General features: G+C 45.6%; 2 protein-coding genes across 2 annotated transcripts in view; one reads left to right on the forward strand and one right to left on the reverse strand.

Moving 5' to 3' along the window:
• Window positions 1–273: 273 nt before the first annotated feature.
• LOC140204109 (magnesium transporter NIPA2) lies at window positions 274–18,070 on the reverse strand. Its single transcript, XM_072270460.1, has 7 exons — window positions 18,020–18,070; window positions 17,288–17,354; window positions 13,182–13,329; window positions 12,251–12,307; window positions 11,670–11,760; window positions 3,523–3,683; window positions 274–2,707 (listed from the first exon to the last, which is right to left on the reverse strand). The coding sequence occupies exons 1-7, from the start codon at window positions 18,037–18,039 to the stop codon at window positions 2,136–2,138; spliced, it is 1,116 nt and encodes a 371-aa protein (XP_072126561.1). The 5' UTR covers window positions 18,040–18,070; the 3' UTR covers window positions 274–2,135.
• The window catches only part of taf7 (TAF7 RNA polymerase II, TATA box binding protein (TBP)-associated factor), a 35,156-nt gene continuing 32,133 nt past the window's right edge, over window positions 17,940–20,962 (forward strand). Inside the window, exon 1 of the mRNA XM_072270459.1 lies at window positions 17,940–18,202. Coding sequence (XP_072126560.1) covers window positions 18,163–18,202 — 40 coding nt within the window. The 5' untranslated portion in view covers window positions 17,940–18,162. The remainder of the gene's footprint in view (window positions 18,203–20,962) is intronic.

Consider the following 20,962-nt stretch of genomic DNA (forward strand, 5'->3'; position numbering starts at 1 on the left):
AGGTACAAGAAACACCAGTGACATCAACATCCGAAGTTAAGCTCACAATCCAAGAATAGGGAGTATCCCTGAAAGACATGGTGTTAGAAAGATCCCATTCGCTTAGTCTTGTATTTCACTGCCATCCCCTCACAAGAGGTTTTCCTCACAACAATGGGATGACAGTGACTCAATCCCTGAGCTGCTCCTTGCTGCTTTACTAAATCTAGGGGAAGCCCCTGGTCACGTTGTTCTACCTTTGTCCAAGTAAAGTGATTAAAAACCTCCACAGTGTTATCAGCACTGTAAAAATATATTTAATGTAAGACATTTTTCAGTCACTTAAATTAGAACAGTAGCTGGACTAAGTCGCAAGTGCCTGGGACTGATGAGAATTGTGTGTTGTTAGTTCTACGCTCTGTATAAAGGTTTCTCCTTTTGATATTTCTGATGAAAAGTACGTGCTGAAGAGCATCATCATGGAGCGTCCCTGAGGTGAAACGTCAACTGTTTCTTTTCTCACAGATACAACCTGACATGCTGAGTATTTCCAGCATCCACAGTATTTTGATCTGCAGTACATTTACTGTTTGGACAAAGGCTGTGCCAAGCAGGTAGTTTTTCAGTAGCATCTAGGTCTGATTACTTTCCAACAGCTTGAACTATTCAAGCCTTGCGATATGTTTGCAATGCTCATAGCTCCAGGTCTGCTTTCATCACCAGCCTAGCTCCAGGCAAGTGATGGGTTCACGTGTCAGAATATTAAAGCACTTTGAGCAACAGTCTGGACAAAGCACTTCACTGCATGGGTGATAAAAGTGGAACTCCTTGTTTCTGTAATCCAGTAGAGCTGCTACCTCAACATAAGAGACCAGGGTTTGAGATCTAATGTAGGATTAATGTAAATAGGGGATTTGATGGTCAGTGTGGACACTGGACAGTAGGGCATCTTGCTGTACTTTTCTGAAATCAACCCTGAACTCCTTTAAAGTCCCTTCTGCAATGCTCCAGTACGTACTTGCAGAGCAGGTCTAGCACTGGAATCAGTAAAAAGATGCTGATAAACTGTTGTATGTATTGTGTCACAGTCTACTGTGGTGGAGAGCTCAAGACTCCATTAGTGTAAGGAGAAGTCTTTCTACAGGTTGAAACTCTGGCCCAGCAGCATTTAGATCTTTAATACAGATCTGTACTAATTGGCTAATTCTAAGGACTAAAATTAACTAAGATCTGTACCTGATTAACCTACCAGTGTAACTTTTACATTATCAGCCAACAGCTTTCCCAAGTTAGGGAAAATTTGAGTTACCAATAGTTCTTGAGAACAGAACCCTCACTAACTGGGGAGTGTCCTGTACTTAAAAGAACAGTCCTGATTAGTGGTAGATAATTGGGACAGTTTTATTGTAGTCTGGCACCAGACAATCCTAAAGTGCTGTATCATAGAGTTTCAACATGTGACTAATATGAAATCCCTGGATTATGGACCTTGCTATGTTGTGCCCAATGGAGATTGTGTTGGCATGTGAAAAATATGACCTCATAAGGAATGCTACTGCTAAGATCAACGATGAGAAAGAATACAACGGTACCAACTTCTAAGTAGTGCCTTTGGTTCTCTTCCTCAAACCTCACTACCTTCATTCTCTGAGTAGACTGAGGACAAGCATTGTCAAAATGAGATCCTTACATGGTGAGAGCTGGATTCTTTTGTTTGATTTGGTGACCCAGGTTTCATGACATTATACCTGTCATGATCAAATTATTGAAACCTTTTACCCTTCCTGTCAAGACATGACAGTATTTCAAAGATAAATTGCCTGACACCTGAATTCCACACAGACACACACACACGCGCGCGCGATCATCTGTTCCCCCCCCATATTTAACAGTGCTGGGTAATGGGACACTCACTAGGACCAGCAACTTGGAACGAGTGAGTCCTTCTTCAGCTCAATATCATACTTGGAGAGGCAGCTCCGCCAACGTGTACCAGCTAACCATGAGGTGGATGGGAATGAACTCCAATATGATATTGCAGCCTGGGGAGGAATGCTAAATAAATGTGTGTAGACAGATCAGAAGGGTTTTGAACACACTGTCCCTGATCCTTCCAACTCGGCTCCCAGATGAAGCTATGCATTGCTGGCTTGGAGTTAGCAGCTGGGGCTTTCTGTCCCCTGGGAAGGCAGGGCTTGGTAAGGTTGGCTTCGGTCCACCCTGGGCTTGGCCTTCCTGAGGAACAGAGGCAGGATGCTAGGAGTGAAACTGATGTCCTTGAAAGAATGCAGCAGGAAGATACCAAGGACGATAACGAGGAACCCACTAATTGTGCCCACCATGTTGTAAATGGTCATGTGGTACCACTCCTTGAACAGAATGACTGAGCAGGTCATCACAGCAGTGGTAAAAAAGACATAGTAGATAGGAGTTACGATGGAGGTGTTGAAGATGTCGAGGGCTTTGTTCAGGTAGTTGATCTGGGTGCTGATGCAGACTATCAGGAAGACCAGCAGGATCCAGGTCATTGGGGATGATAGCACACGGTGGCCCACAAATAGCTCCTTAATGGCGATGCCCAGACCCTTAACACATGAGACAGAGAGGGAGCCAATGATGGAGCAGATGAGGATGTAGACCAGGACATTCTTCTGGCCGTAGCGGGGGGTCACCAACAAGATCAGGATCAAGCAGCTGACCACAACACACACAGCAAAAGCAATGAAACCTGCAAGGCAGAAACAAGGCTGGATTTAGATCGGGATGCAAGGTGTGTATGTGCACAATAAACAAAAAACCTGGCAGAACCAGTCCTGCTTTAAAAACACCTCCAACTTGGCACTAACTTGAAATGTGCCAGGTTACAGGGAAAATCCAGAATAAGCCAGAAATGCTGGAAGAACTCAGCCAGTTGGGAAGCTCCTGTTGGAAATAAACCAGTTAACATTTGCATTCAGAACTATGAGAGAGTGTCAGTTTTAAAAGCAGAGATGGAGAGTAGGAAGATGGGGGACTAAACACTAGAAGGGGCCAGGTAAAGGTGATGAGCATGAATAGGATGGCGTGAGAAAGGGACAGGGTGAGATGAGATGTTGGGCCACAGTGTGGTAGTAGAGGAAGCCAAGCACAGACTAGAGTGGGATTGGGAAATAAAATGGCACAGGGAGAATCAATGTTCACTTGTGTGGCTGGTAACCAGAGCAGCCAGCTTTGACTGGAAAATGGGTGGATTTCCTTTGCTTTTGAAACTGAGTTTGTCATCACATGGAGTGTCATTCCTGAAAGCATACTGACAGCAGAATTAAGTGATTTTTTCAATAGGGAACTGGATAAATTTGTAGTTATAAAGTCTGCAGCACCAAGTAGAACCTAGAGTGAAACAGCTGCCTCACAAAGCACAGCCTGGCCAATCCCATGAAGGCCTTGACCCATCTACTGGAATCTATGATTCTGCCATAATTGATGGAGATGCATCTGTCCTGCACTGACACCTGTTGTTGTGGAAACAAAGTATTCCACTAGATTTTACCCAATTTGTTCTACCTGGATCCTTCAGCTTTTCCACCATTTCAGCCAAGGTTCCGACCTCCTCCTCCTGTGGGGCATGGATGACCATCACCGTTGATCCCAGGATACTCAGAATGCAGCCCATCTTTCCGTGAAGGTTCAGCCGCTCATTTAAAAAGTATGAAGATAAGATAGCACTGAGGGAGAGTGGTGAGATTGTGTTAGGAATTCCAAAGACTGGATAGGAAACAGTAATAGAATTTACAAATTCCTGATCATTCTTTTTCTCTAGAGTTTCTTTAGAGTTTGTATCTGCTGCTACTTGCCTTGCCTTGAAGAGCAATATTTTAAAAGAAAAGCCTGGCCCCATTGATAGTTTTTGCTGTATCCATGCTCGACTCCCAGACTCTCAAACAGGTTTTATTTATCATTTACCACACAAAATGCACAATCAAACTAACTGTACCTGACCCCATGGGGTAATGTGAAACGTCTTAAAACCCATGTCTAAAAGTAATCTATTTAAATTAATCTAAAAATCTGAATGAAAAAAGTTGAGAATACTCAACAGGACAAGATGGATGGAAGGTCCTTGCCTCCGCTTCTGTCTCCGTTCATGCTGCCTGATGCACCAAGCAATGCCATCCTCTTTCTCTTTAAGATGGAATATTATAAGACAGTGATAAAATGGGAAGTGAGAAAGACTCCGATGCTAGCAGTGTTGCAATGGGAGATGATGATGGGGGAAGGAAATGCTAAGGGCTGCACTGATGAAAGGATAGTGGGGTGTGAATACTGGGTCGCACCTGCTCTTTCAGATTCAATTGGGAATGGGGTCAGGCTTCAGTGGGCTGCAGTATTGTCTCCACTCTACCCCAGCTCAAGGTGACACCAACATTGAAGTGACTGAATAGCTTCACTGCTGAACAACTCTTGCAGATCTCCTTGCTCAGCAAGAACCTGCTTATAGACTGTTTCTCCCACTCCCATTAGTGAAGAGGCCACACAGCATCTGCGCCAGGATCACAACAGTCAAAACCAGTTACTTTCCCCGAACTGAAAGGCTGCTCAACCCCTCCATCCATTCTCCCACCCCACCACCCCCTTCCATTACATCTACATCATCCTCTCCTCTCCACAGCCCGTCCTTCATACCCCCACACACTGCCACTTGTACATTGTATTTTATAGGATGACCTTTGATTCTGGCATGGTTCCAGATTGGAAAATTGCAAATGTCACTAAACTCTAAAAGAAGGGCAGAAGAAAGGAAATTATAGGCTAGTTAGCCTGACCTCAGTGGTTGGGAAGATGTCGGGAGTCGATTATTCAGGATGTGATTTCAGGGTACTTGGAGGCACATGATAAGATAGACCAACGTCAGCATGCTTTCCTCAAGAGAAAATCTTCCCTGACAAACCTGTTGGAATTCTTTGAGAAAATAACAAGCAGGATAGACGAAGGAGAATCAGTGGATATTGTATACTTGGATTTTCAGAAGGCCTTTGACAAGGTGCTGCACATGAGGCTGTTTGACAAGAGCTCATGCTATTACAGGAAAGATATTAGCGCGGGTAGAGCATTGGCTGACTGCCAAGAGACAGAGTGGGAATAAATGGAGCCCTTTCTGATTGACTACTGGTGACTAGAGGTGTTCTGCAGGAGTTGGTGTTGGGACCTTTTCATTTTACGTTGCATGCCAATGATTTGGATGATGAATTGATGGCTTTGTGGCCAAGTCTGAGGACGATACAGAGATGGGGGAACAGCAGGTACTGTTGAGGAAGCAGGGAGACTGCAGGTGGACAAATTAGGAAAATGGCAAAGAAGTGGCAGGTGGAATACAGTATTGGGAAGTATTGGGTGTCATGAACTTTGGTAGAAGGAATAAAAGCATAGACTATTTTCTGAACAGGGCAAAAATTAAAAAATCTGAAGTGAAAATGGACTTGGGAGTCCCTGTGCATGATTCCCTAAAAGTTAACTTGCAGGTTGAGTCAATGGCAAGGAAGACAGATGCAATGTTAGCATTCATTTTGATAGGACTATATAAAATCTGTATTTTTAAGGCATTGGTGAGGCCTTGGAGTATTGTGAACAGTTCTGGGCCTCCTATTTAGTAAGTAGGATTCTCCTATTGAGAACTATTTCAGGCATGAAAGGCTAATCATACGAGTAGCAATTGATGGCTCTGGACCTTTACTTGCTGCAATTTAGAATGAAGCTGGGATCTCATTGAAACCTATTGAATATTGAAAGGCTTAGATAGAATGGATTTGGAGATGACGTTTCCTCTAGTGGGGGAGTCCAGGAACAGCGTCAGAATAGAGGGTCTTTCATTTAGAACAGTGACGAGGAGGAATTTCTTTAGCCAGAGGGTGGCGACTCTGTGGGATTCAATATCAGAGGTTGTTATGGAAACCAGGTCATTGGGTCTATTTAAGGCAGAGGTTGATTAGAGAGTGAAAGGTTACGGGGATAAAGCAAGAGAATGGGGTTGAAAGGGAAATGGATGAATCCATGGTGAAAGATTGGAAGGAAGAAGCTCAGGCTGAAAAAAATAAAATCATATCCTTGCCTGTAAAGACTTTGCAAAGTGTTGCTTAGAAGATACTGTAAAGATGTGGGAAAATGCACAGTTGTGGTCTTGTGGTCAGATGAGCAAAGAGGAACTTTTTGGCCTGAATACTAAACATTACAAGGGTTGTAAATCTAATACTGTGCATCAGCCAGGTAACACCATCCCTATTGTAAAATATGGTGGAGTAGTATGCTACGGGGATGCTTTTCAGCAGGAGGGGCTGGAAATCTGGTCGGGATTGATGGGAGGATGAATGCTGCTAAACACAGAGATTCTGGATAAAAACCTGCTTGCCTCTGCCAGAAAGCTTAAACTGGGGAGGAAGTTTGTCTTTCAGCAGGACAACAACCCAAAGCACACTGCCAGAGGAACCATGCTGTGGCTTCAAATGAAGAAAATTGATGTCCTTGAGTGGCCCAGTCAGATCCTGATCTTAACCCAACTGAACACCTCTAATAATACCTCAAGATTGCTATCCACTGCAGTCTTGCTCCTTCATGTTGTGGAAAGCTAATAGAGGCTTATCCAAAAAGACTACTGGATGTAATAGCTGAGGGAGGTGCTGAGCAAAGAAGGGTGAATACTTTTGAACTGCTGACATTTCAGTTTTTGAATCTTTAGCTTTTCTTATTTTACAATTTTCCCTGTTTTTTGGACTCTACTGTGAAACAAGGAGCATGTGATTCACATGTAAAATTCTCAGTTAAATTGATCAAAATCCTTGCTTGTAATACTGGTTTAAGTGAACAAAGGTTGGGGGCTGAATACTTTTACCGTATATACCAAATTTCCCAAAAGCTGTCCCACTGTTTGTTAATCCTGTTGGAGAACTGTGCACTGTATTCTGTCTCTGAGATAAGGCTGTATTTCTCATAATCCTTTTACAGAAATATTCAATATTCCCATAATATTATAAATGTTTCTTTATGGAAAAATGCAAAGTGAACTTTGAACCATACCATGAAAATGATGGGATGTGTAGAAAGATTTCTACACATTTCTAACATATGCTAACCTGACCTTGGGTCATACATCACAGAAACAAATTCTCCGGTCCACCATGTACATGTTTGTTCTCAACTACATTATCCCATTTATCCACATTAGGCCCATATTCTATGCCTTGACAATTCCAGTGTCTAAACACCTCATAAACACAGTGACTGTAACTTCTTCCACCACATTCTTATGGAAGCAAGTTCAAGATATAAACCATTGTGTGAGGAAGTTTCCCCTCTAAAACCCTGCCCATCCTCCTATAGTGTGGGCTGCCAGAAATGCACACAATACTCCCAAGTGTAGTGTTATTTGCAACAAAATGTTCCAATGTTTATATTTCTGTCACCTGACCCATGAAAGCAAGTATTCCAGGTACCTTCTTCACCACTCTATCCAGCTGTGTTGCCATTTTCCAGAACCCTTGGGTGTGAACCGTTTGGTCTCTGTTCATCTACCTCCATTAGTGCCCTACAATTTATAGGTCTTACCTCTATTTAACTTTTCAAGGTGCACAACTTTGTAGTTGTCGTGAGTATTGTTAATGATTTTGAGCATATGAATCTCAGTTCTTGTTGGGAATGCTGGTGTTACTTGGCCTTGTGAGTGGGGATAATCGTGATGAGGCCATGTCTCTCCTCTGTGTATTGGTGCTGCCTGCTGTTTGGTTTGTGAGCTGGATTGAAGGGTGGAGGGTCTCACACGGTGAAACTGCCTGACTGTGATTACACCGTTCAGGTGTTTGTAAAGAGTCAGTGTATGGGGAATGGGAAACCAGAATCAAGGCATTTAGCGTCAAATTGCACAGAAACAGGCCATTCGGCCCATTCTAACCAGGGGCACCCATTCCTTTAATCCCATCTCTCAGCAATTGGCCTGTAGCCTTACCAGGTAATTCAAGTGCTCATCTAGACACCAATGCTGTCCGCATCTCTGCTTCCACCTGTCTCAGGTAATCAGTTTGCATACTCAACACTCTAGGTGCAAAGGGTCCTCTTAAGATCCCCTCTGAATTTATTCGACCCCCCCCCCCCCACCCTAAATCTAAGTCCTAGGTCAACGGCAGATGCCATCTCTCTGGCCCTACATTCCTCCTTAGAACACCTGGAGAATAAAGACGCATACGTAAGGCTCCCTTTCATTGCCTACAGCTCTGCCTTTAATACCATCATTCCAAATAACCTGATTCCTAAGCTCCGGAACCTGGGCCTTAGCAGTCAGATCTGCAGCTGGATCTTCAACTTCCTCACAGACAGGACCCAGGCTGTAAAAATAGGGGACAAGCTCTCCTCTACAATCACTCTGAGCACCGGTGCCCCACAAGGCTGTGTACTCAGCCCCCAGCTGTACTCACTGTACACCCGTGATTGTGTAGCCAAGTTTCCATCAAACTCAATATATAAGTTTGCTGATGACACAACAATTGTAGGCCATTTCTCGGGTAATGATGAGTTTGAGTACAGAGAGGAAATTAAGAACCTGGTGGCATGGTGCAAAGACAATAACCTATCCCTCAACGTCAGCAAGACGAAGGAATTGGTTGTTGACTTCAGAAGGAGTAGCGAACCACACAACCCAATTTACATCAGTGGTGTGCAAGTGGAACAGGTCAAAAGCTTTAAGTTCCTCGGGGTCAACATCACAAATGACCCGACTTGGTCCAACCAAGCAGAGTTCACGGCCAAGAAGGCCCACCAGCGCCTTTACTTCCTGAGAAAACTAGAGAAATTTGGCCTGTCCCCTAAAACCCTCACTAATTTTTATAGATGCACCGTAGAAAGCATTCTTCAAGGGTGCATCACAACCTGGTATGGAAGTTGTCCTGTCCAATACTGAAAGAAGCTGCAGAAGATTGTGAAAACGGTGCAGCACATCACATAAACCAATCTTCCGTCCTTGGACTCACTTTACACCGCACGCTGTCAGAGCAGTGCTGCCAGGATAATCAAGGACACAACCCACCCAGCCAACACACTTTTCATCCCTCTTCCCTTCAGGAGAAGGCTCAGGAGCTTGAAGACTCGTACGGCCAGCTTTGGGAACAGCTTCTTTCCAACTGTGATAAGACTGCTGAACGGATCCTGACCCAGATCGGGGCCGTACCCTCCAAATATCCGGACCTGCCTCTCAGTTTTTTTGCACTACCTTACTTTCCATTTTTCTATTTATGATTTATAATTTAAATTTTTAATATTTACTAATTCTTACTATTTTTAATATTTAATATTTGTAATCCAGGGAGTGGGAGCGCAGAATCAAATATTGCTGTGATGATTGTACGTTCTAGTATCAATTGTTTGGCGACAATTAAGTATATAGTTTTACCTACCCCTGATATGGATAATACTTTTTCACATCTCCCCCATCTGTACCAGTCATAATTTCATACACTTCAATTATGTGCCCTCTCAAGTTCCTCTGCTCCAGTCTTTCCTCATCACTGAACTGCTCCAACTCAGGCAACATCCTGAAGAATGGAGCCACAACAGCCTCTTACCCAGTGTAGCAAGACCAAGGAGCTGATTATCATGTCGGAGGACCTGTCCTGGGCCCAGCATGTAAGTGCAATTATGAAGAAAGCACATCAGTGCCTCTGCTTCTTTAGGAGTTTGTGAGGACTTGACATGACATCTGAAACTTAGACCAACTTCTATAGGTGTGTAGTGGAGAATATATCGACCGGTTGCATCACTTCCTGTCATGGAAACACCAAAGCCCTTGAATGGAAAATCCTACAAAAAGTAGTGGATACGGCCCAGTCTATCACAAGTAAGGGCCCCCCCACCATTGATCACATCTGCATGAAACGCTGTCACAGGAAAGCAACAGGGACCCCACCATGCAGGTCATACTGTCTTCTCACTGCTGCAATCAGGAAGGTGGTACAGGAGCCTCCGAACTCACACCACCAGGTTCAGGAACAGTTATTGCCCCTCAACCATCAGGCTCTTGAACCAGAGATAACTTCACTTGCCCCATCACTGAACTGTTCCCACATTATATAAACTCACTTTCAAGGGCACCATCTCATGTTCTCAATATTTATTGCTTATTTAATTAATATTTCTTCTATTTCTATTTGTAGTTTGTTGTCTTTTGAACGCTGGTTGTCTGCCCTGTTGGTGCAGTCTTTCATTAAGCCTATTATAGTTATTGGTTTTATTGAGTATGCTGACAAGAAAATGAATCTCAGGATAATAAATTTACTTAGAACTTTCACAAAATGTTGGAGGAACTCAGCAGGCCAGGCAGCATCTATGGAAAAGAGTACAGTCAACGTTTCGGGTTGAGTCGACTGTTTACTCTTTTCCATAGATGCTGCCTGGCCTGCTGAGTTCCTTGAGCATTTTATGTGTGTTGCTTGGATTTCCAATCTGCAGATTTTCTCTTGTTTACTTTGAACTTTGATCATTCAAGTAAGAGGTAAGCTACACTGTATGCAGTACTCCAGCTAAGGTCCAACCAATGTTTTATAAAATTGGAGCATAATCTCCCTATTCTTCTATTGAATGGTCCAAGTAATGAAGACCAGTATCCCATACGCTGCCTTAGCCATGTTATCCATCTGTGCTGCCAGCTTCAAAGGTCACGGGAATTGCTCATCAATGTCTCTCTTTTGTTAGTAATAGGCTTAAACACCACCGTTCAAGCTGCCATTCGTACCCCTCACCTCACACTAAACTCCATCTCAGCAATGTCTCTCTTTTGTTAGTAATAGGCTTAAACACCACCGTTCAAGCTGCCATTCGTACCCCTCACCTCACACTAAACTCCATCTCAGCAATGTCTCTCTTTTGTTAGTAATAGGCTTAAACACCACCGTTCAAGCTGCCATTCGTACCCCTCACCTCACACTAAACTCCATCTCAGCAATGTCGCTCTTTTGTTAGTAATAGGCTTAAACACCACCGTTCAAGCTGCCATTCGTACCCCTCACCTCACACTAAACTCCATCTCAGCAATGTCGCTCTTTTGTTAGTAATAGGCTTAAACACCACCGTTCAAGCTGCCATTCGTACCCCTCACCTCACACTAAACTCCATCTCAGCAATGTCTCTCTTTTGTTAGTAATAGGCTTAAACACCACCGTTCAAGCTGCCATTCATACCCCTCACCTCACACTAAACTCCATCTCAGCAATGTCCCTCTTTTGTTAGTAATAGGCTTAAACACCACCGTTCAAGCTGCCATTCGTACCCCTCACCTCACACTAAACTCCATCTCATCAATGTCTCTCTTTTGTTAGTAATAGGCTTAAACACCACCGTTCAAGCTGCCATTCGTACCCCTCACCTCACACTAAACTCCATCTCAGCCGACTTCACCAACATATCAATATCACCCTGTAGCCCAGACTATCCTCCATAATGAACAATGTGTCCATAGTGATCACGTCTACATCCACATGCACTGTCTACATTACAAACACAAAGGATCTCAGCACCGATTTGTGACACAACAGAGGTCAACGGCCTCCAAATCACAAGAACAACCTCCACCATTACCCTGTTCTCAATGGTAAAGACAATTCTAGGTCTAGTTTACCAGCTTGTTGGGAGGGTAGGAAAGAGGAGACCATGAGCTGAAGGACATTGGGTTTGCTCACCTCACAAGAACGCTGAGGGCTCCCAGAGGTGTGACTAGAGTTGCTGGGGCAAAGGCATAGGCAGCAAAATTGGCAGCTTCTCCCAAACCCACTGCAAAAGAGGACGGGCAGAGTTAGAGAGCAAACCAGGTACTCAATGTACCCGGTGCTCAGTCATCACACAACCCACACAGACAGTGACAGGCCAGAGAGGAGTAAAGGGACCCCAGGGTGACAGGGTGGATGGAATCTGCGGGTGGGGTGGCAGAAGAGGATCAGAGTGGAATTGGCGGATGCGGAGGGCTGGAAGAATAGAGATGTAGCGGGACCCATTTGGGGGAGAGTATTTTGTGGGGGAAAGAGGGGTGGAGTGGGCAGGAGGGTGAGTGGGGTCGGGGTGTTAGGACACTGGGATAGGTGGAGGGTAGGTGGTCAATGGAGTTGTAAGGTAGGAGGACACTGCCCACCCTCTTCTTGACCAAGAGAACCGATGCATGGCTGCTGTCCCGGTGTGAGCTCCCGTCAGTGGGAAGTTGTGTAGCAGCTCCCTGGCAGGGTCAACTCCACCCCAAAGGTAGGAAGATTCACTGTCCGACACTCACTTGTGAGAAGCCCGGCCCACCAAAGCCACTCCTTCAGGTATGCATGTCCGCCCTGGCCTGTGGAAAAAGCAGATGGCGATTAAACACGGCACTCATACAGCCAGCCCCACCTAACTCACATCACCGGCTGTACCTCTGGGCTAGGGGCTTGCAGGCACTGGGATTGGGTAGGATAGGGAAGTGCAGCCAGTCGACCTGACACCAGGAGTTCACGGCAACAGTAACTGAGCCAGCAGAAAGCAATATGCTGCAGCCACTACGGTTGCTGCCTCATTGCGCCAGCGAGCCAAGGTCAGTCCTGACTGTGTGGAGTTTGCACGTTCTCCCAGTGATCCTGTGGGCTCCCCCCTTCCCCCCCAGTACTCACACTAGTTTGTTCCCACATCCCAAAGATGTGTCAGTTAGTGGGCTTTCTGGCTTCTGTAAATTGTCCCAGTGTGTAGGTGCGAGGTAAAATCTGGAGGAAATTGATGGGAACATGAGGCAGATTAAAAAAATGTAGGATTGGTGTAAATGAGCTGTGATAGTCAACACAGACTCAATGGCCAAAGGGCCAGTTTCAGTGCTGTACGACTCTGATTCGATTATCTCCTCTCATTGGTATGTGTGAGCTCTCCTATGGAGACTGATAAGAATTGAAACGCAGTGTCACCACACAGAACACTGTGTTGGTAGTAACTGCTCCTTCCTGTGGCCAAATGGAGAACTGTAGCAGCACTGGACACTGACAGGTGGACATCACCTCCCCGAACCTGCCAACTTGTTCTCCCGTTCTCCTATGAAGGCCCTTACCTCCCCTTTCCCATCAGAGGGGCTGACTCTCTTACCCTCACCCCTCTGCAGTTCCTGGAGCAGAGACTCGTCTCTCTCATCCCAGCATTATTCCACTTGAGACCAGGTCACACAGTCCAGCTGCAGGAAGGCCACTTACCTGCTCTCACCGCTGACTTCCCGGCCAGGCGCAGGAGTCCCTTCTTCTTCAGGATGAAACTGCTCCCAATGAAGATGCTGGAGCTAATGGCAAGAGCAAGCCCCAGGTAGAAGACATAATGCCCAGTGCTGCTGTCAGTGGCTGGAAGCTGTGGGGCACAGGGCTGAGTTTACCGTTAGCTACAAAAATACAGGGAGCTACCATACAGTGAAAAACCTGCTTGCAGTATAGCCAGCAAGTAGGTTCAGACAACATATAATATCAATTAGACATGAAATTATACTATACAGTGAAATAAAATGTCATGCAAAGAAAAACAAAGACACAATTGACGTTCATGACAGTACAAGACGTGGTCCATGTTGTTCCATTGCTGAGGGAGGAGTTATGCAGGTCCGTTGAAGAATTGTCATTGTGAGGGAGGGGGAGTTGGGGGTTCTAACTGTCATTCATTCTTTGGGGCACTGTTTTTGTGGATGTCTGAAGAAGAAGAATTTCTGGATGTATATTGTACATATTTCTCTGACATTAGATGTACCTTTTGAACCGAGTGGAAGTAGGAAGGCAGCTGCTCTTGAATCTGGTGGTGTGGTTCTTCGGGCTTCTGTAGCTCCTGCCTGACAGTAGCAGTACAGTGGGGAAGCAGGGTCAGCACTTGCTCTGTCTAACATGGGAAACAGGGATATCCCTGCACCATAGAACAACTTATTCCCCATACTGGACCAAGGAGGTGCTGACAAACCCGATACCAAACAGCACAGTGACATCAGGCAACAGGGACAGTGCAGGTAGAGCCATGACCCAGGTTTAATCCTGACCTCGGTCGCTGTCTGTGTGGGGTTTGCACGTTCTCTCCGTGACCCCATAGGTCTACCCCACCCCTACATCCCAAAGATGCACAGGTTGATGGATTAACTGGTGCTGGAACGTGTGTCTGCTGTGTGTGTGAGTGGTAGAATCTGGTGGGGGCTGGGGGAAGGGAAGCTGCAGAGTATGCGGGCAGAAAAAACTCACAATGTGGAATTAGTGTAAATGGGAACTTGTTAGTTGTCACACTCATTGAGTCGAAGGGTCTGCATCTGTGCAGTTGACTTTACAACTCTAATGGTCACTGTTGTCTGAGAATGACATACGTGTTTCCGAGCTGAGAATATAAGTGCCATGTCGCATGACATGAGCGATCATGGTCTCATGATCACGATTGTTCTTGGCAAACTTTTCGTCAGAAGTGGTTTGCCATGACCTCCTTCTGGGCAGTGTCTTTACAAGGCAGGTGACCCCAGCCATTATCAACACTCTTCAGGGATTCTGTCTGCCTGGCGTCAGTGGTCGCGTAACCAGGACTTGTGATATGCACCGGTCGTTCATACCGCCATCCACCACCTGCTCCCATGGCTTCACGTGACCCAGATCGGGGGTGGGGGGTGGGGGGTGGTTTAAGCAGGTGCTACACCTTGCCCAAGGGTGACCGGCAGGCTAGCAGAGGAAAGGTGTGCCTCACACCTCCTTTGGTAGAGACGTATCTCCACCCCGATACCCACCGAGCTGGGAAGGAATTAGAAATTAAATTGGTGAAGCAGAGAGGAGGGAGGACCTTGAAGATCTGGGCAAGTGGGTTGAAAGGTTATACTCAACAGAACTGTGCTCAAAGTCCTTACATAGGGTTTAAACAGCGCTGTGAGAAATGTTCAAACCCGATTATTACAGGTACAGCAAAATGTGGGAGACAAACATTTAGAACATAGGGTAATTTAAGGTGAGGAGGTTATATGGGAGGCAGAGTTTAAGGGTCAGCACAACACTGAGGGTCGAAGGGCCTGTACTGTGCTGTACTATTCTATGTTCTATGTAATTCAAAACAGAGAGTGGACAGAAAATGGGATTACAATTGAGGCACTTTTGAAGGGATTTTAATATTTCTAAATACACTCAATTCTGTAGGAAGTCAAGGAGTTGAAGGTAATTTTAAACAAATAACTGTCTACATGGAGAGGGATGGTACAAATGTGCTGTCCAGTACTCCATCCATTAAGTATTACTGTAGTTAGTTTAGTGCAAGTTTCTGAACAGTAATAGGGAGACTGTGAGGTATTCTTGAAGGCAACTTACAGAGGGACACCAAAAACGGCAGAAACTGATTTGCCTATCACCACATTTGGTCTATGGTGGACACATTCTTACTGGCTCTCCACTCAGTTTTGGATCAGCTGGACAAAAGCAGGCTGCTGTTTATTGATTACAGCTCAGTGCTCAACACCATCATACCCTCGGTACTAATCAACGAGCTCCAAAACATGAGCCCCTACACCTCCCTCAGTATATGGAGTCTTAACTTTCTCATCGGGAAACCATAATCATTGCAGATTGGAAATAACATCTCCTCCTTGCTGGCAATCAACACTGGTGCACCTCAAGGAAATATGCTTATCCCAGTACTGTACTCTCGCTACACCCATGACTGTGTGGCTAGGCACAGCTCAAATGCCATCTATAAATTTGCTGACAAGACAACTATTGTTGGCAGAGTTTCAGACGGTGACAAGGAGGTCACCATCAACAGACTATCTGGCTGAGGGGTGTCGCAGCAACAACCTTGTACTCAATGTCAAAAAGACCAAGAAATTGATGGTGGACTTCAAGAAGGGGAAGTTGAGGGAAGACACCCAGTCCTCATCAAGGAATCAGAAATAGAAAGGGGGAGTAGTTTCAAGTTCCTGGGTATCAAAGTCTCTGAAGCTCTATCCTGGGCCCAACATATTGATGCAATTACAAAGAAGGCACAACAGCAGCTACATTTCATTAGGAGTTTGAGGAGGCTTGGAATGTCAGCAAAGACTCACAAATTTCTGCAGATGTACCCTGGGGAGCATTCTAACTGGTCGCATCACCGTCTGGTACGGAGAGGCCACTGCACTGGATTGGTAAAAGCAACAGGAAGTTACAAACTTAGCCAGCTCCGCCATGGGCACTAGCCTTACCGGCATCAAGGATATCTTCTAAAGGTGATGCCTCAGAAAAAGCGGCATCCATCCTTAAGAATAGCCAATATCCAGGGCATGCCCTCTTCTCACTGTTACCATCAAGGAGCTGGTTCGGGAGCCTGAAGACACACACTCAACATTTTACTAACAGCTTCATCCCCTCTGCCACCATATTTCTGAATGGAAAATGGACCCATTTATACTACCTTATATTTTAGCTCTGTTTTTGCTCTACCTATTTAATTGTATATTGCCTATTTTTTATAATTTTATTATGTATTACAATGCACTGCTGCCACAAAAAAAAACAAATTTCATGCAAAATGCCTGTGATATCAAACATGATTCTGAATCAAAGGAGGAATTGATGAGCACATGAGAGAGAAAACATTGCAGGGGTAAATTGAGAGAATTGGGACAGTTGGGATTCATTCATGGGAGCTGGCATGAACCTGTGGCATGAATGGCCACCTCTTGTGTTATATTAGTATTTCTCTCCTAAAGTGTACAAGATAATAAGAGGAATAGATAGAGTGGACAGCCAGCTCCTCTTCCCCAGGGCACCACTGCTCAATACAAGAGGACATGGCTTTAAGGTAAGGGGTGGGAAGTTCAAGGGGGATATTAGAGGAAGGTTTTTTACTCAGAGTGTGGTTGGTGCGTGGAATGCGCTGCCTGAGTCAGTGGTGGAGGCAGATACACTAGTGAAGTTTAAGAAACTACTAGACAGGTATATGGAGGAATTTAAGGTGGGGGCTTATATGGGAGGCAGGGTTTGAGGGTCGGCACAACATTGTGGGCTGAAGGGCCTGTACTGTGCTGTACTATTCTATGTAAGTTATATTTCTGATAAATGTGAGTTATTGAAAAAATGTGAATATTGTTCATTATCCTTTGCATGAATTACATTTGAGCAGAACACAGGTCCAAGTGATGTCCCTTGAACAAAGTTAGTAAAGATACTGCGACTGTGGAGTAAACCACTGATTCCTTGACAGAGTTGCAGAAATTTCTCTGCATCAACTTTCCTCAATTAACATCAGTTTGCAATTCCAGCTTCACATCAGTGGCAAATATATCAAGTGTCTGCTGACTGCACGTGCAAAGCTACCTTTCATCACCTACCGAGACTGATGTGGAGATCGGTTCTGGCACCAGGAATACTCCACCAAGAGGAATTATCTCCATTCTCCTGGGACATACAAGAAGCGTCAACCGTTCCAGAAGGCAGGAAGAGGAAGTGACACAAGTATCACACCATCCTTCCCGGACAACAGACCCTTAATATGATGTAGTATTGCCGGCCCAACCTTACCTCTGCCTTCCATACCTCTGTCATCCTCCCCACCCTTCCCTTCATTACCTCACTTACCTATCTCCTCATTGCCCCAACACCCAACCTGACCCCATGCCCTTCTCTTCCCACATCCCTATCCTTCCGACCCTATGGACGCCCCTTCTATCCATCCCACCTGACTCCGCCCTCCTTCTCTACCCCTAGCTCTCCTTTTACTCCTCTGCCCGCACCCCCTTCCTCCCTAGACTGCCACCCCGTCCCTCCTTCCTTCCCAGCTCCCAACACTCTCCAACCCCGGCCCTCCTTTTACCTCCCTACCGTGGAGCCATCCAATCCCGACCACCTTATTCCCTCCTATCCTTGAACCCCTCTTCTCTCACAACCCCAATCCCAGCTTCCTTAATTATCTCCTTACCCCTGACACTCCTCCCTCCTCACCCAATTCCCCTTATTCCTTACAAACTCCAACTCTCCACCCCACCCCCTTCCCTCCTTCACCTCCAAACAGCGCCTCTTTCCTATCTATTCTCAACTCCTGTAATTCCTCCTTTACCCCGCACCTCACTGACAACTTCTCCATCTTCCGATCCGCCGCTCCAGCCGTCCTCCCAGCCTACTTCCGCTCTGCTGTGTGCACCCCGCATCTGCCTCCCGGGTGGACTTCCGGCATGCCGGGTGAGGAACCAACGCCGTCCCGCGGGTTATGGACCGGAAAAGCTGCGGCAGCTGGAACAAGATGACAGGTGGGCGCCGGGGATTGGGATTTCTCCGCGGCGATGGTCTCCGGGGAGACCGGGAGGGCGTTGTTCCCACCTCTGGAGCAGTTAGACATCTCCTGTAGTCTTCGGTACTGGAGTACAACACGGGAATCAGTCCTTCGCACGTTATGGAAATACCGGTCCCTTCGCCCATCCCATTAGTCCTCCCCGGATTCTGAGAGCTCAGAAGCGCCCAGGAGGCCTCTCGGCGCTTTGGGTCTACGCCAGTTAACTCTCAGTCCCGTGTGTTTATTCTCTCACACCCATCATCTCTCATTTGATTCTTTTGTCATTAATCTGTACTCTAATTAATCTGCCGGTTACCAGTGGTGTTCCACAGGGGTCCGTGTTGAGGCCGTTTCTTTTTACATTGTACATCAACAATTTGGATTATGGAATAGATGGCTTTGTGGCTAAGTTTGCTGACGATACAAAGATAGGTGGAGGGGCCGGTAGTGCTGAGGAAACAGAGAGTCTGCAGAGAGACTTGGATAGATTGGAAGAATGGGTAAAGAAGTGGCAAATGAAATACAATGTTGGAAAGTGTATGGTTATGCACTTTGGCAGAAGAAATAAATGGGCAGACTATTATTTAAATGGGGAGAGAATTCAAAGTTCTGAGATGCAACGGGCCTTTGGAGTCCTCATACAGGATACCCTTAAGGTTAACCCCCAGGTTGAGTCGGTGGTGAAGAAGGCGAATGCAATGTTGGCATTCATTTCTAGAGGAATAGAGTATAGGAGCAGGGATGTGATGTTGTGGCTCTATAAGGCACTGGTGAGACCTCACTTGGAGTACTGTGGGCAGTTTTGGTCTCCTTATTTAAGAAAGGATGTGCTGACTTTGGAGAGGGTACAGAGAAGATTCACTAGAATGATTCTGAGAATGAGATGGTTAACATATGAGGAACGTTTGTCCGCTCTTGGACTGTATTCCTTGGAGTTTAGAAGAATGAGGGGAGACCTCATAGAAACATTTCAAATGTTGAAAGGCATGGACAGAGTGGATGTGGCAAAGTTGTTTCCCATGAAGGAGGAGTCTAGTACGAGAGGGCGTGACTTAAGGATTGAAGGGTGCCCATTCAGAACAGAAATGCGAAGAAATTAGTTTAACCAGAGGGTGGTGAATCTATGGAATTTGTTGCCACGGGCAGCAGTGGAGGCCAAGTCATTGGGTGTATTTAAGGCAGAGATTGATGGGTATCTGAGTAGCCAGGGCATCAAAGGTTATGGTGAGAAGGCGGGGGAGTGGAACTAAATGGGAGAATGGATCAGCTCATGATAAAATGGTGGAAGAGACTCGATGCGCCGAATGGCTGACTTCTGCTCCTTTGTCTTATGGTCTTACTTACTTACAGCAAACAATTACCCAACCGGCCTGCGCGTCTTTAGGATGTGGGGGGAAACCTACACAGTCACACACAGCAGCAGATGGTAACAGTGAGAAAAGGTAACGTCATGGGTGCAAGAGGTCCTTAATAATGGGTGCTGCCTTTCTGAGCCACTGTTCACTTTGTCCTGGGTACTGTGTAGGCTAGTACCCAAAATGGAGCTGACTAGATTTACAACTTTCTGCAGCTTCTTTCGGTCCTGTGCAGTAGCCCCTCCATACCAGACAGTGATGCAGCCTGTCAGAATGCTCTCCACAGTACAACTATAGAAGTTTTTGAGTGTATTTGTTGACATGTGCTTGCATTGAAGGCTGCTTGTATAGACCTGAGCTGCCTTCAATTCCACAATTCAGCTGCTGCACATCATAAAATCGCAGCTCATCCTTCCTTAAATATGTTCTTAGTACCCTGGCTGTGGTTTCATATTTCCCTGCGATAGTGAAGTGGAGGTGATGCCAAATGTCTTCTCTCAGAGGTGAGTCGATGGAATTCTTGACATGGAGGATTGTCGAGGGGGGAGACATTTAGTATATTCGAGGTAGCAATTGACACACCTTTAAAGTGTATTGTGAACAGTCAGGTGGTACTGGGAGAGTGGTGTGTGTTGAAGACTAGAAGGCTGTGATGTTGTTAAATGACCAAGCAGGTTGGAGTGTTAGACTGATAGGCTACTGCTTCTATTCCTTCTGGTCTTGCCTTCTTAAGCGACTAGAATAGCCTGACCTTTGAAAGCCATGTTGGTGGTGTCTTCTCCACTCATCTCAGTGGGTTCCAGCGCAAGTTCTCTGTATTGCTGCAGTGGGAACAGGGAAGTTTTCCTGTTTTTTCTGTCAATATTTGGGTCAATAAACACAATTAGAGATCACCTGACCATTTACCTTATTGCTATTTATGGGATCTTGCTATGCACAATCAATAACTGGATTAGACAATGGGCAATAGACAATAGGTGCAGGAGTAGGCCATTCGGCCCTTCGAGCCAGCACCGCCATTCACTGTGATCATGGCTGATCATCCACAATCAGTACCCCGTTCCTGCCTTATCCCCATAATCTTTGATTCCACTATCTGTAACAGCTCTATCCATCTCTTTCTTGAAAGCATCCAGAGACTTGGCCTCCACAGCCTTCTGGGGCAGAGCATTCCATATATCCACCACTCTCTGGGTGAAAAAGTTTTTCCTCAACTCCGTTCTAAATGGCCTACCCCTTATTCTTAAACTGTGGCCTCTGGTTCTGGACTCATCCATCAGCGGGAACATGCTTCCTGCCTCCAGCGTGTCCAATCACTTAATAATCTTATATGTTTCAATAAGATCCCCTCTCAGTCTTCTAAATTCCAGAGTATACAAGCC

This window comes from Mobula birostris, chromosome 10, assembly GCF_030028105.1.
Source record: "Mobula birostris isolate sMobBir1 chromosome 10, sMobBir1.hap1, whole genome shotgun sequence".
NCBI classification, from domain to species: Eukaryota; Metazoa; Chordata; class Chondrichthyes; order Myliobatiformes; family Myliobatidae; genus Mobula; species Mobula birostris.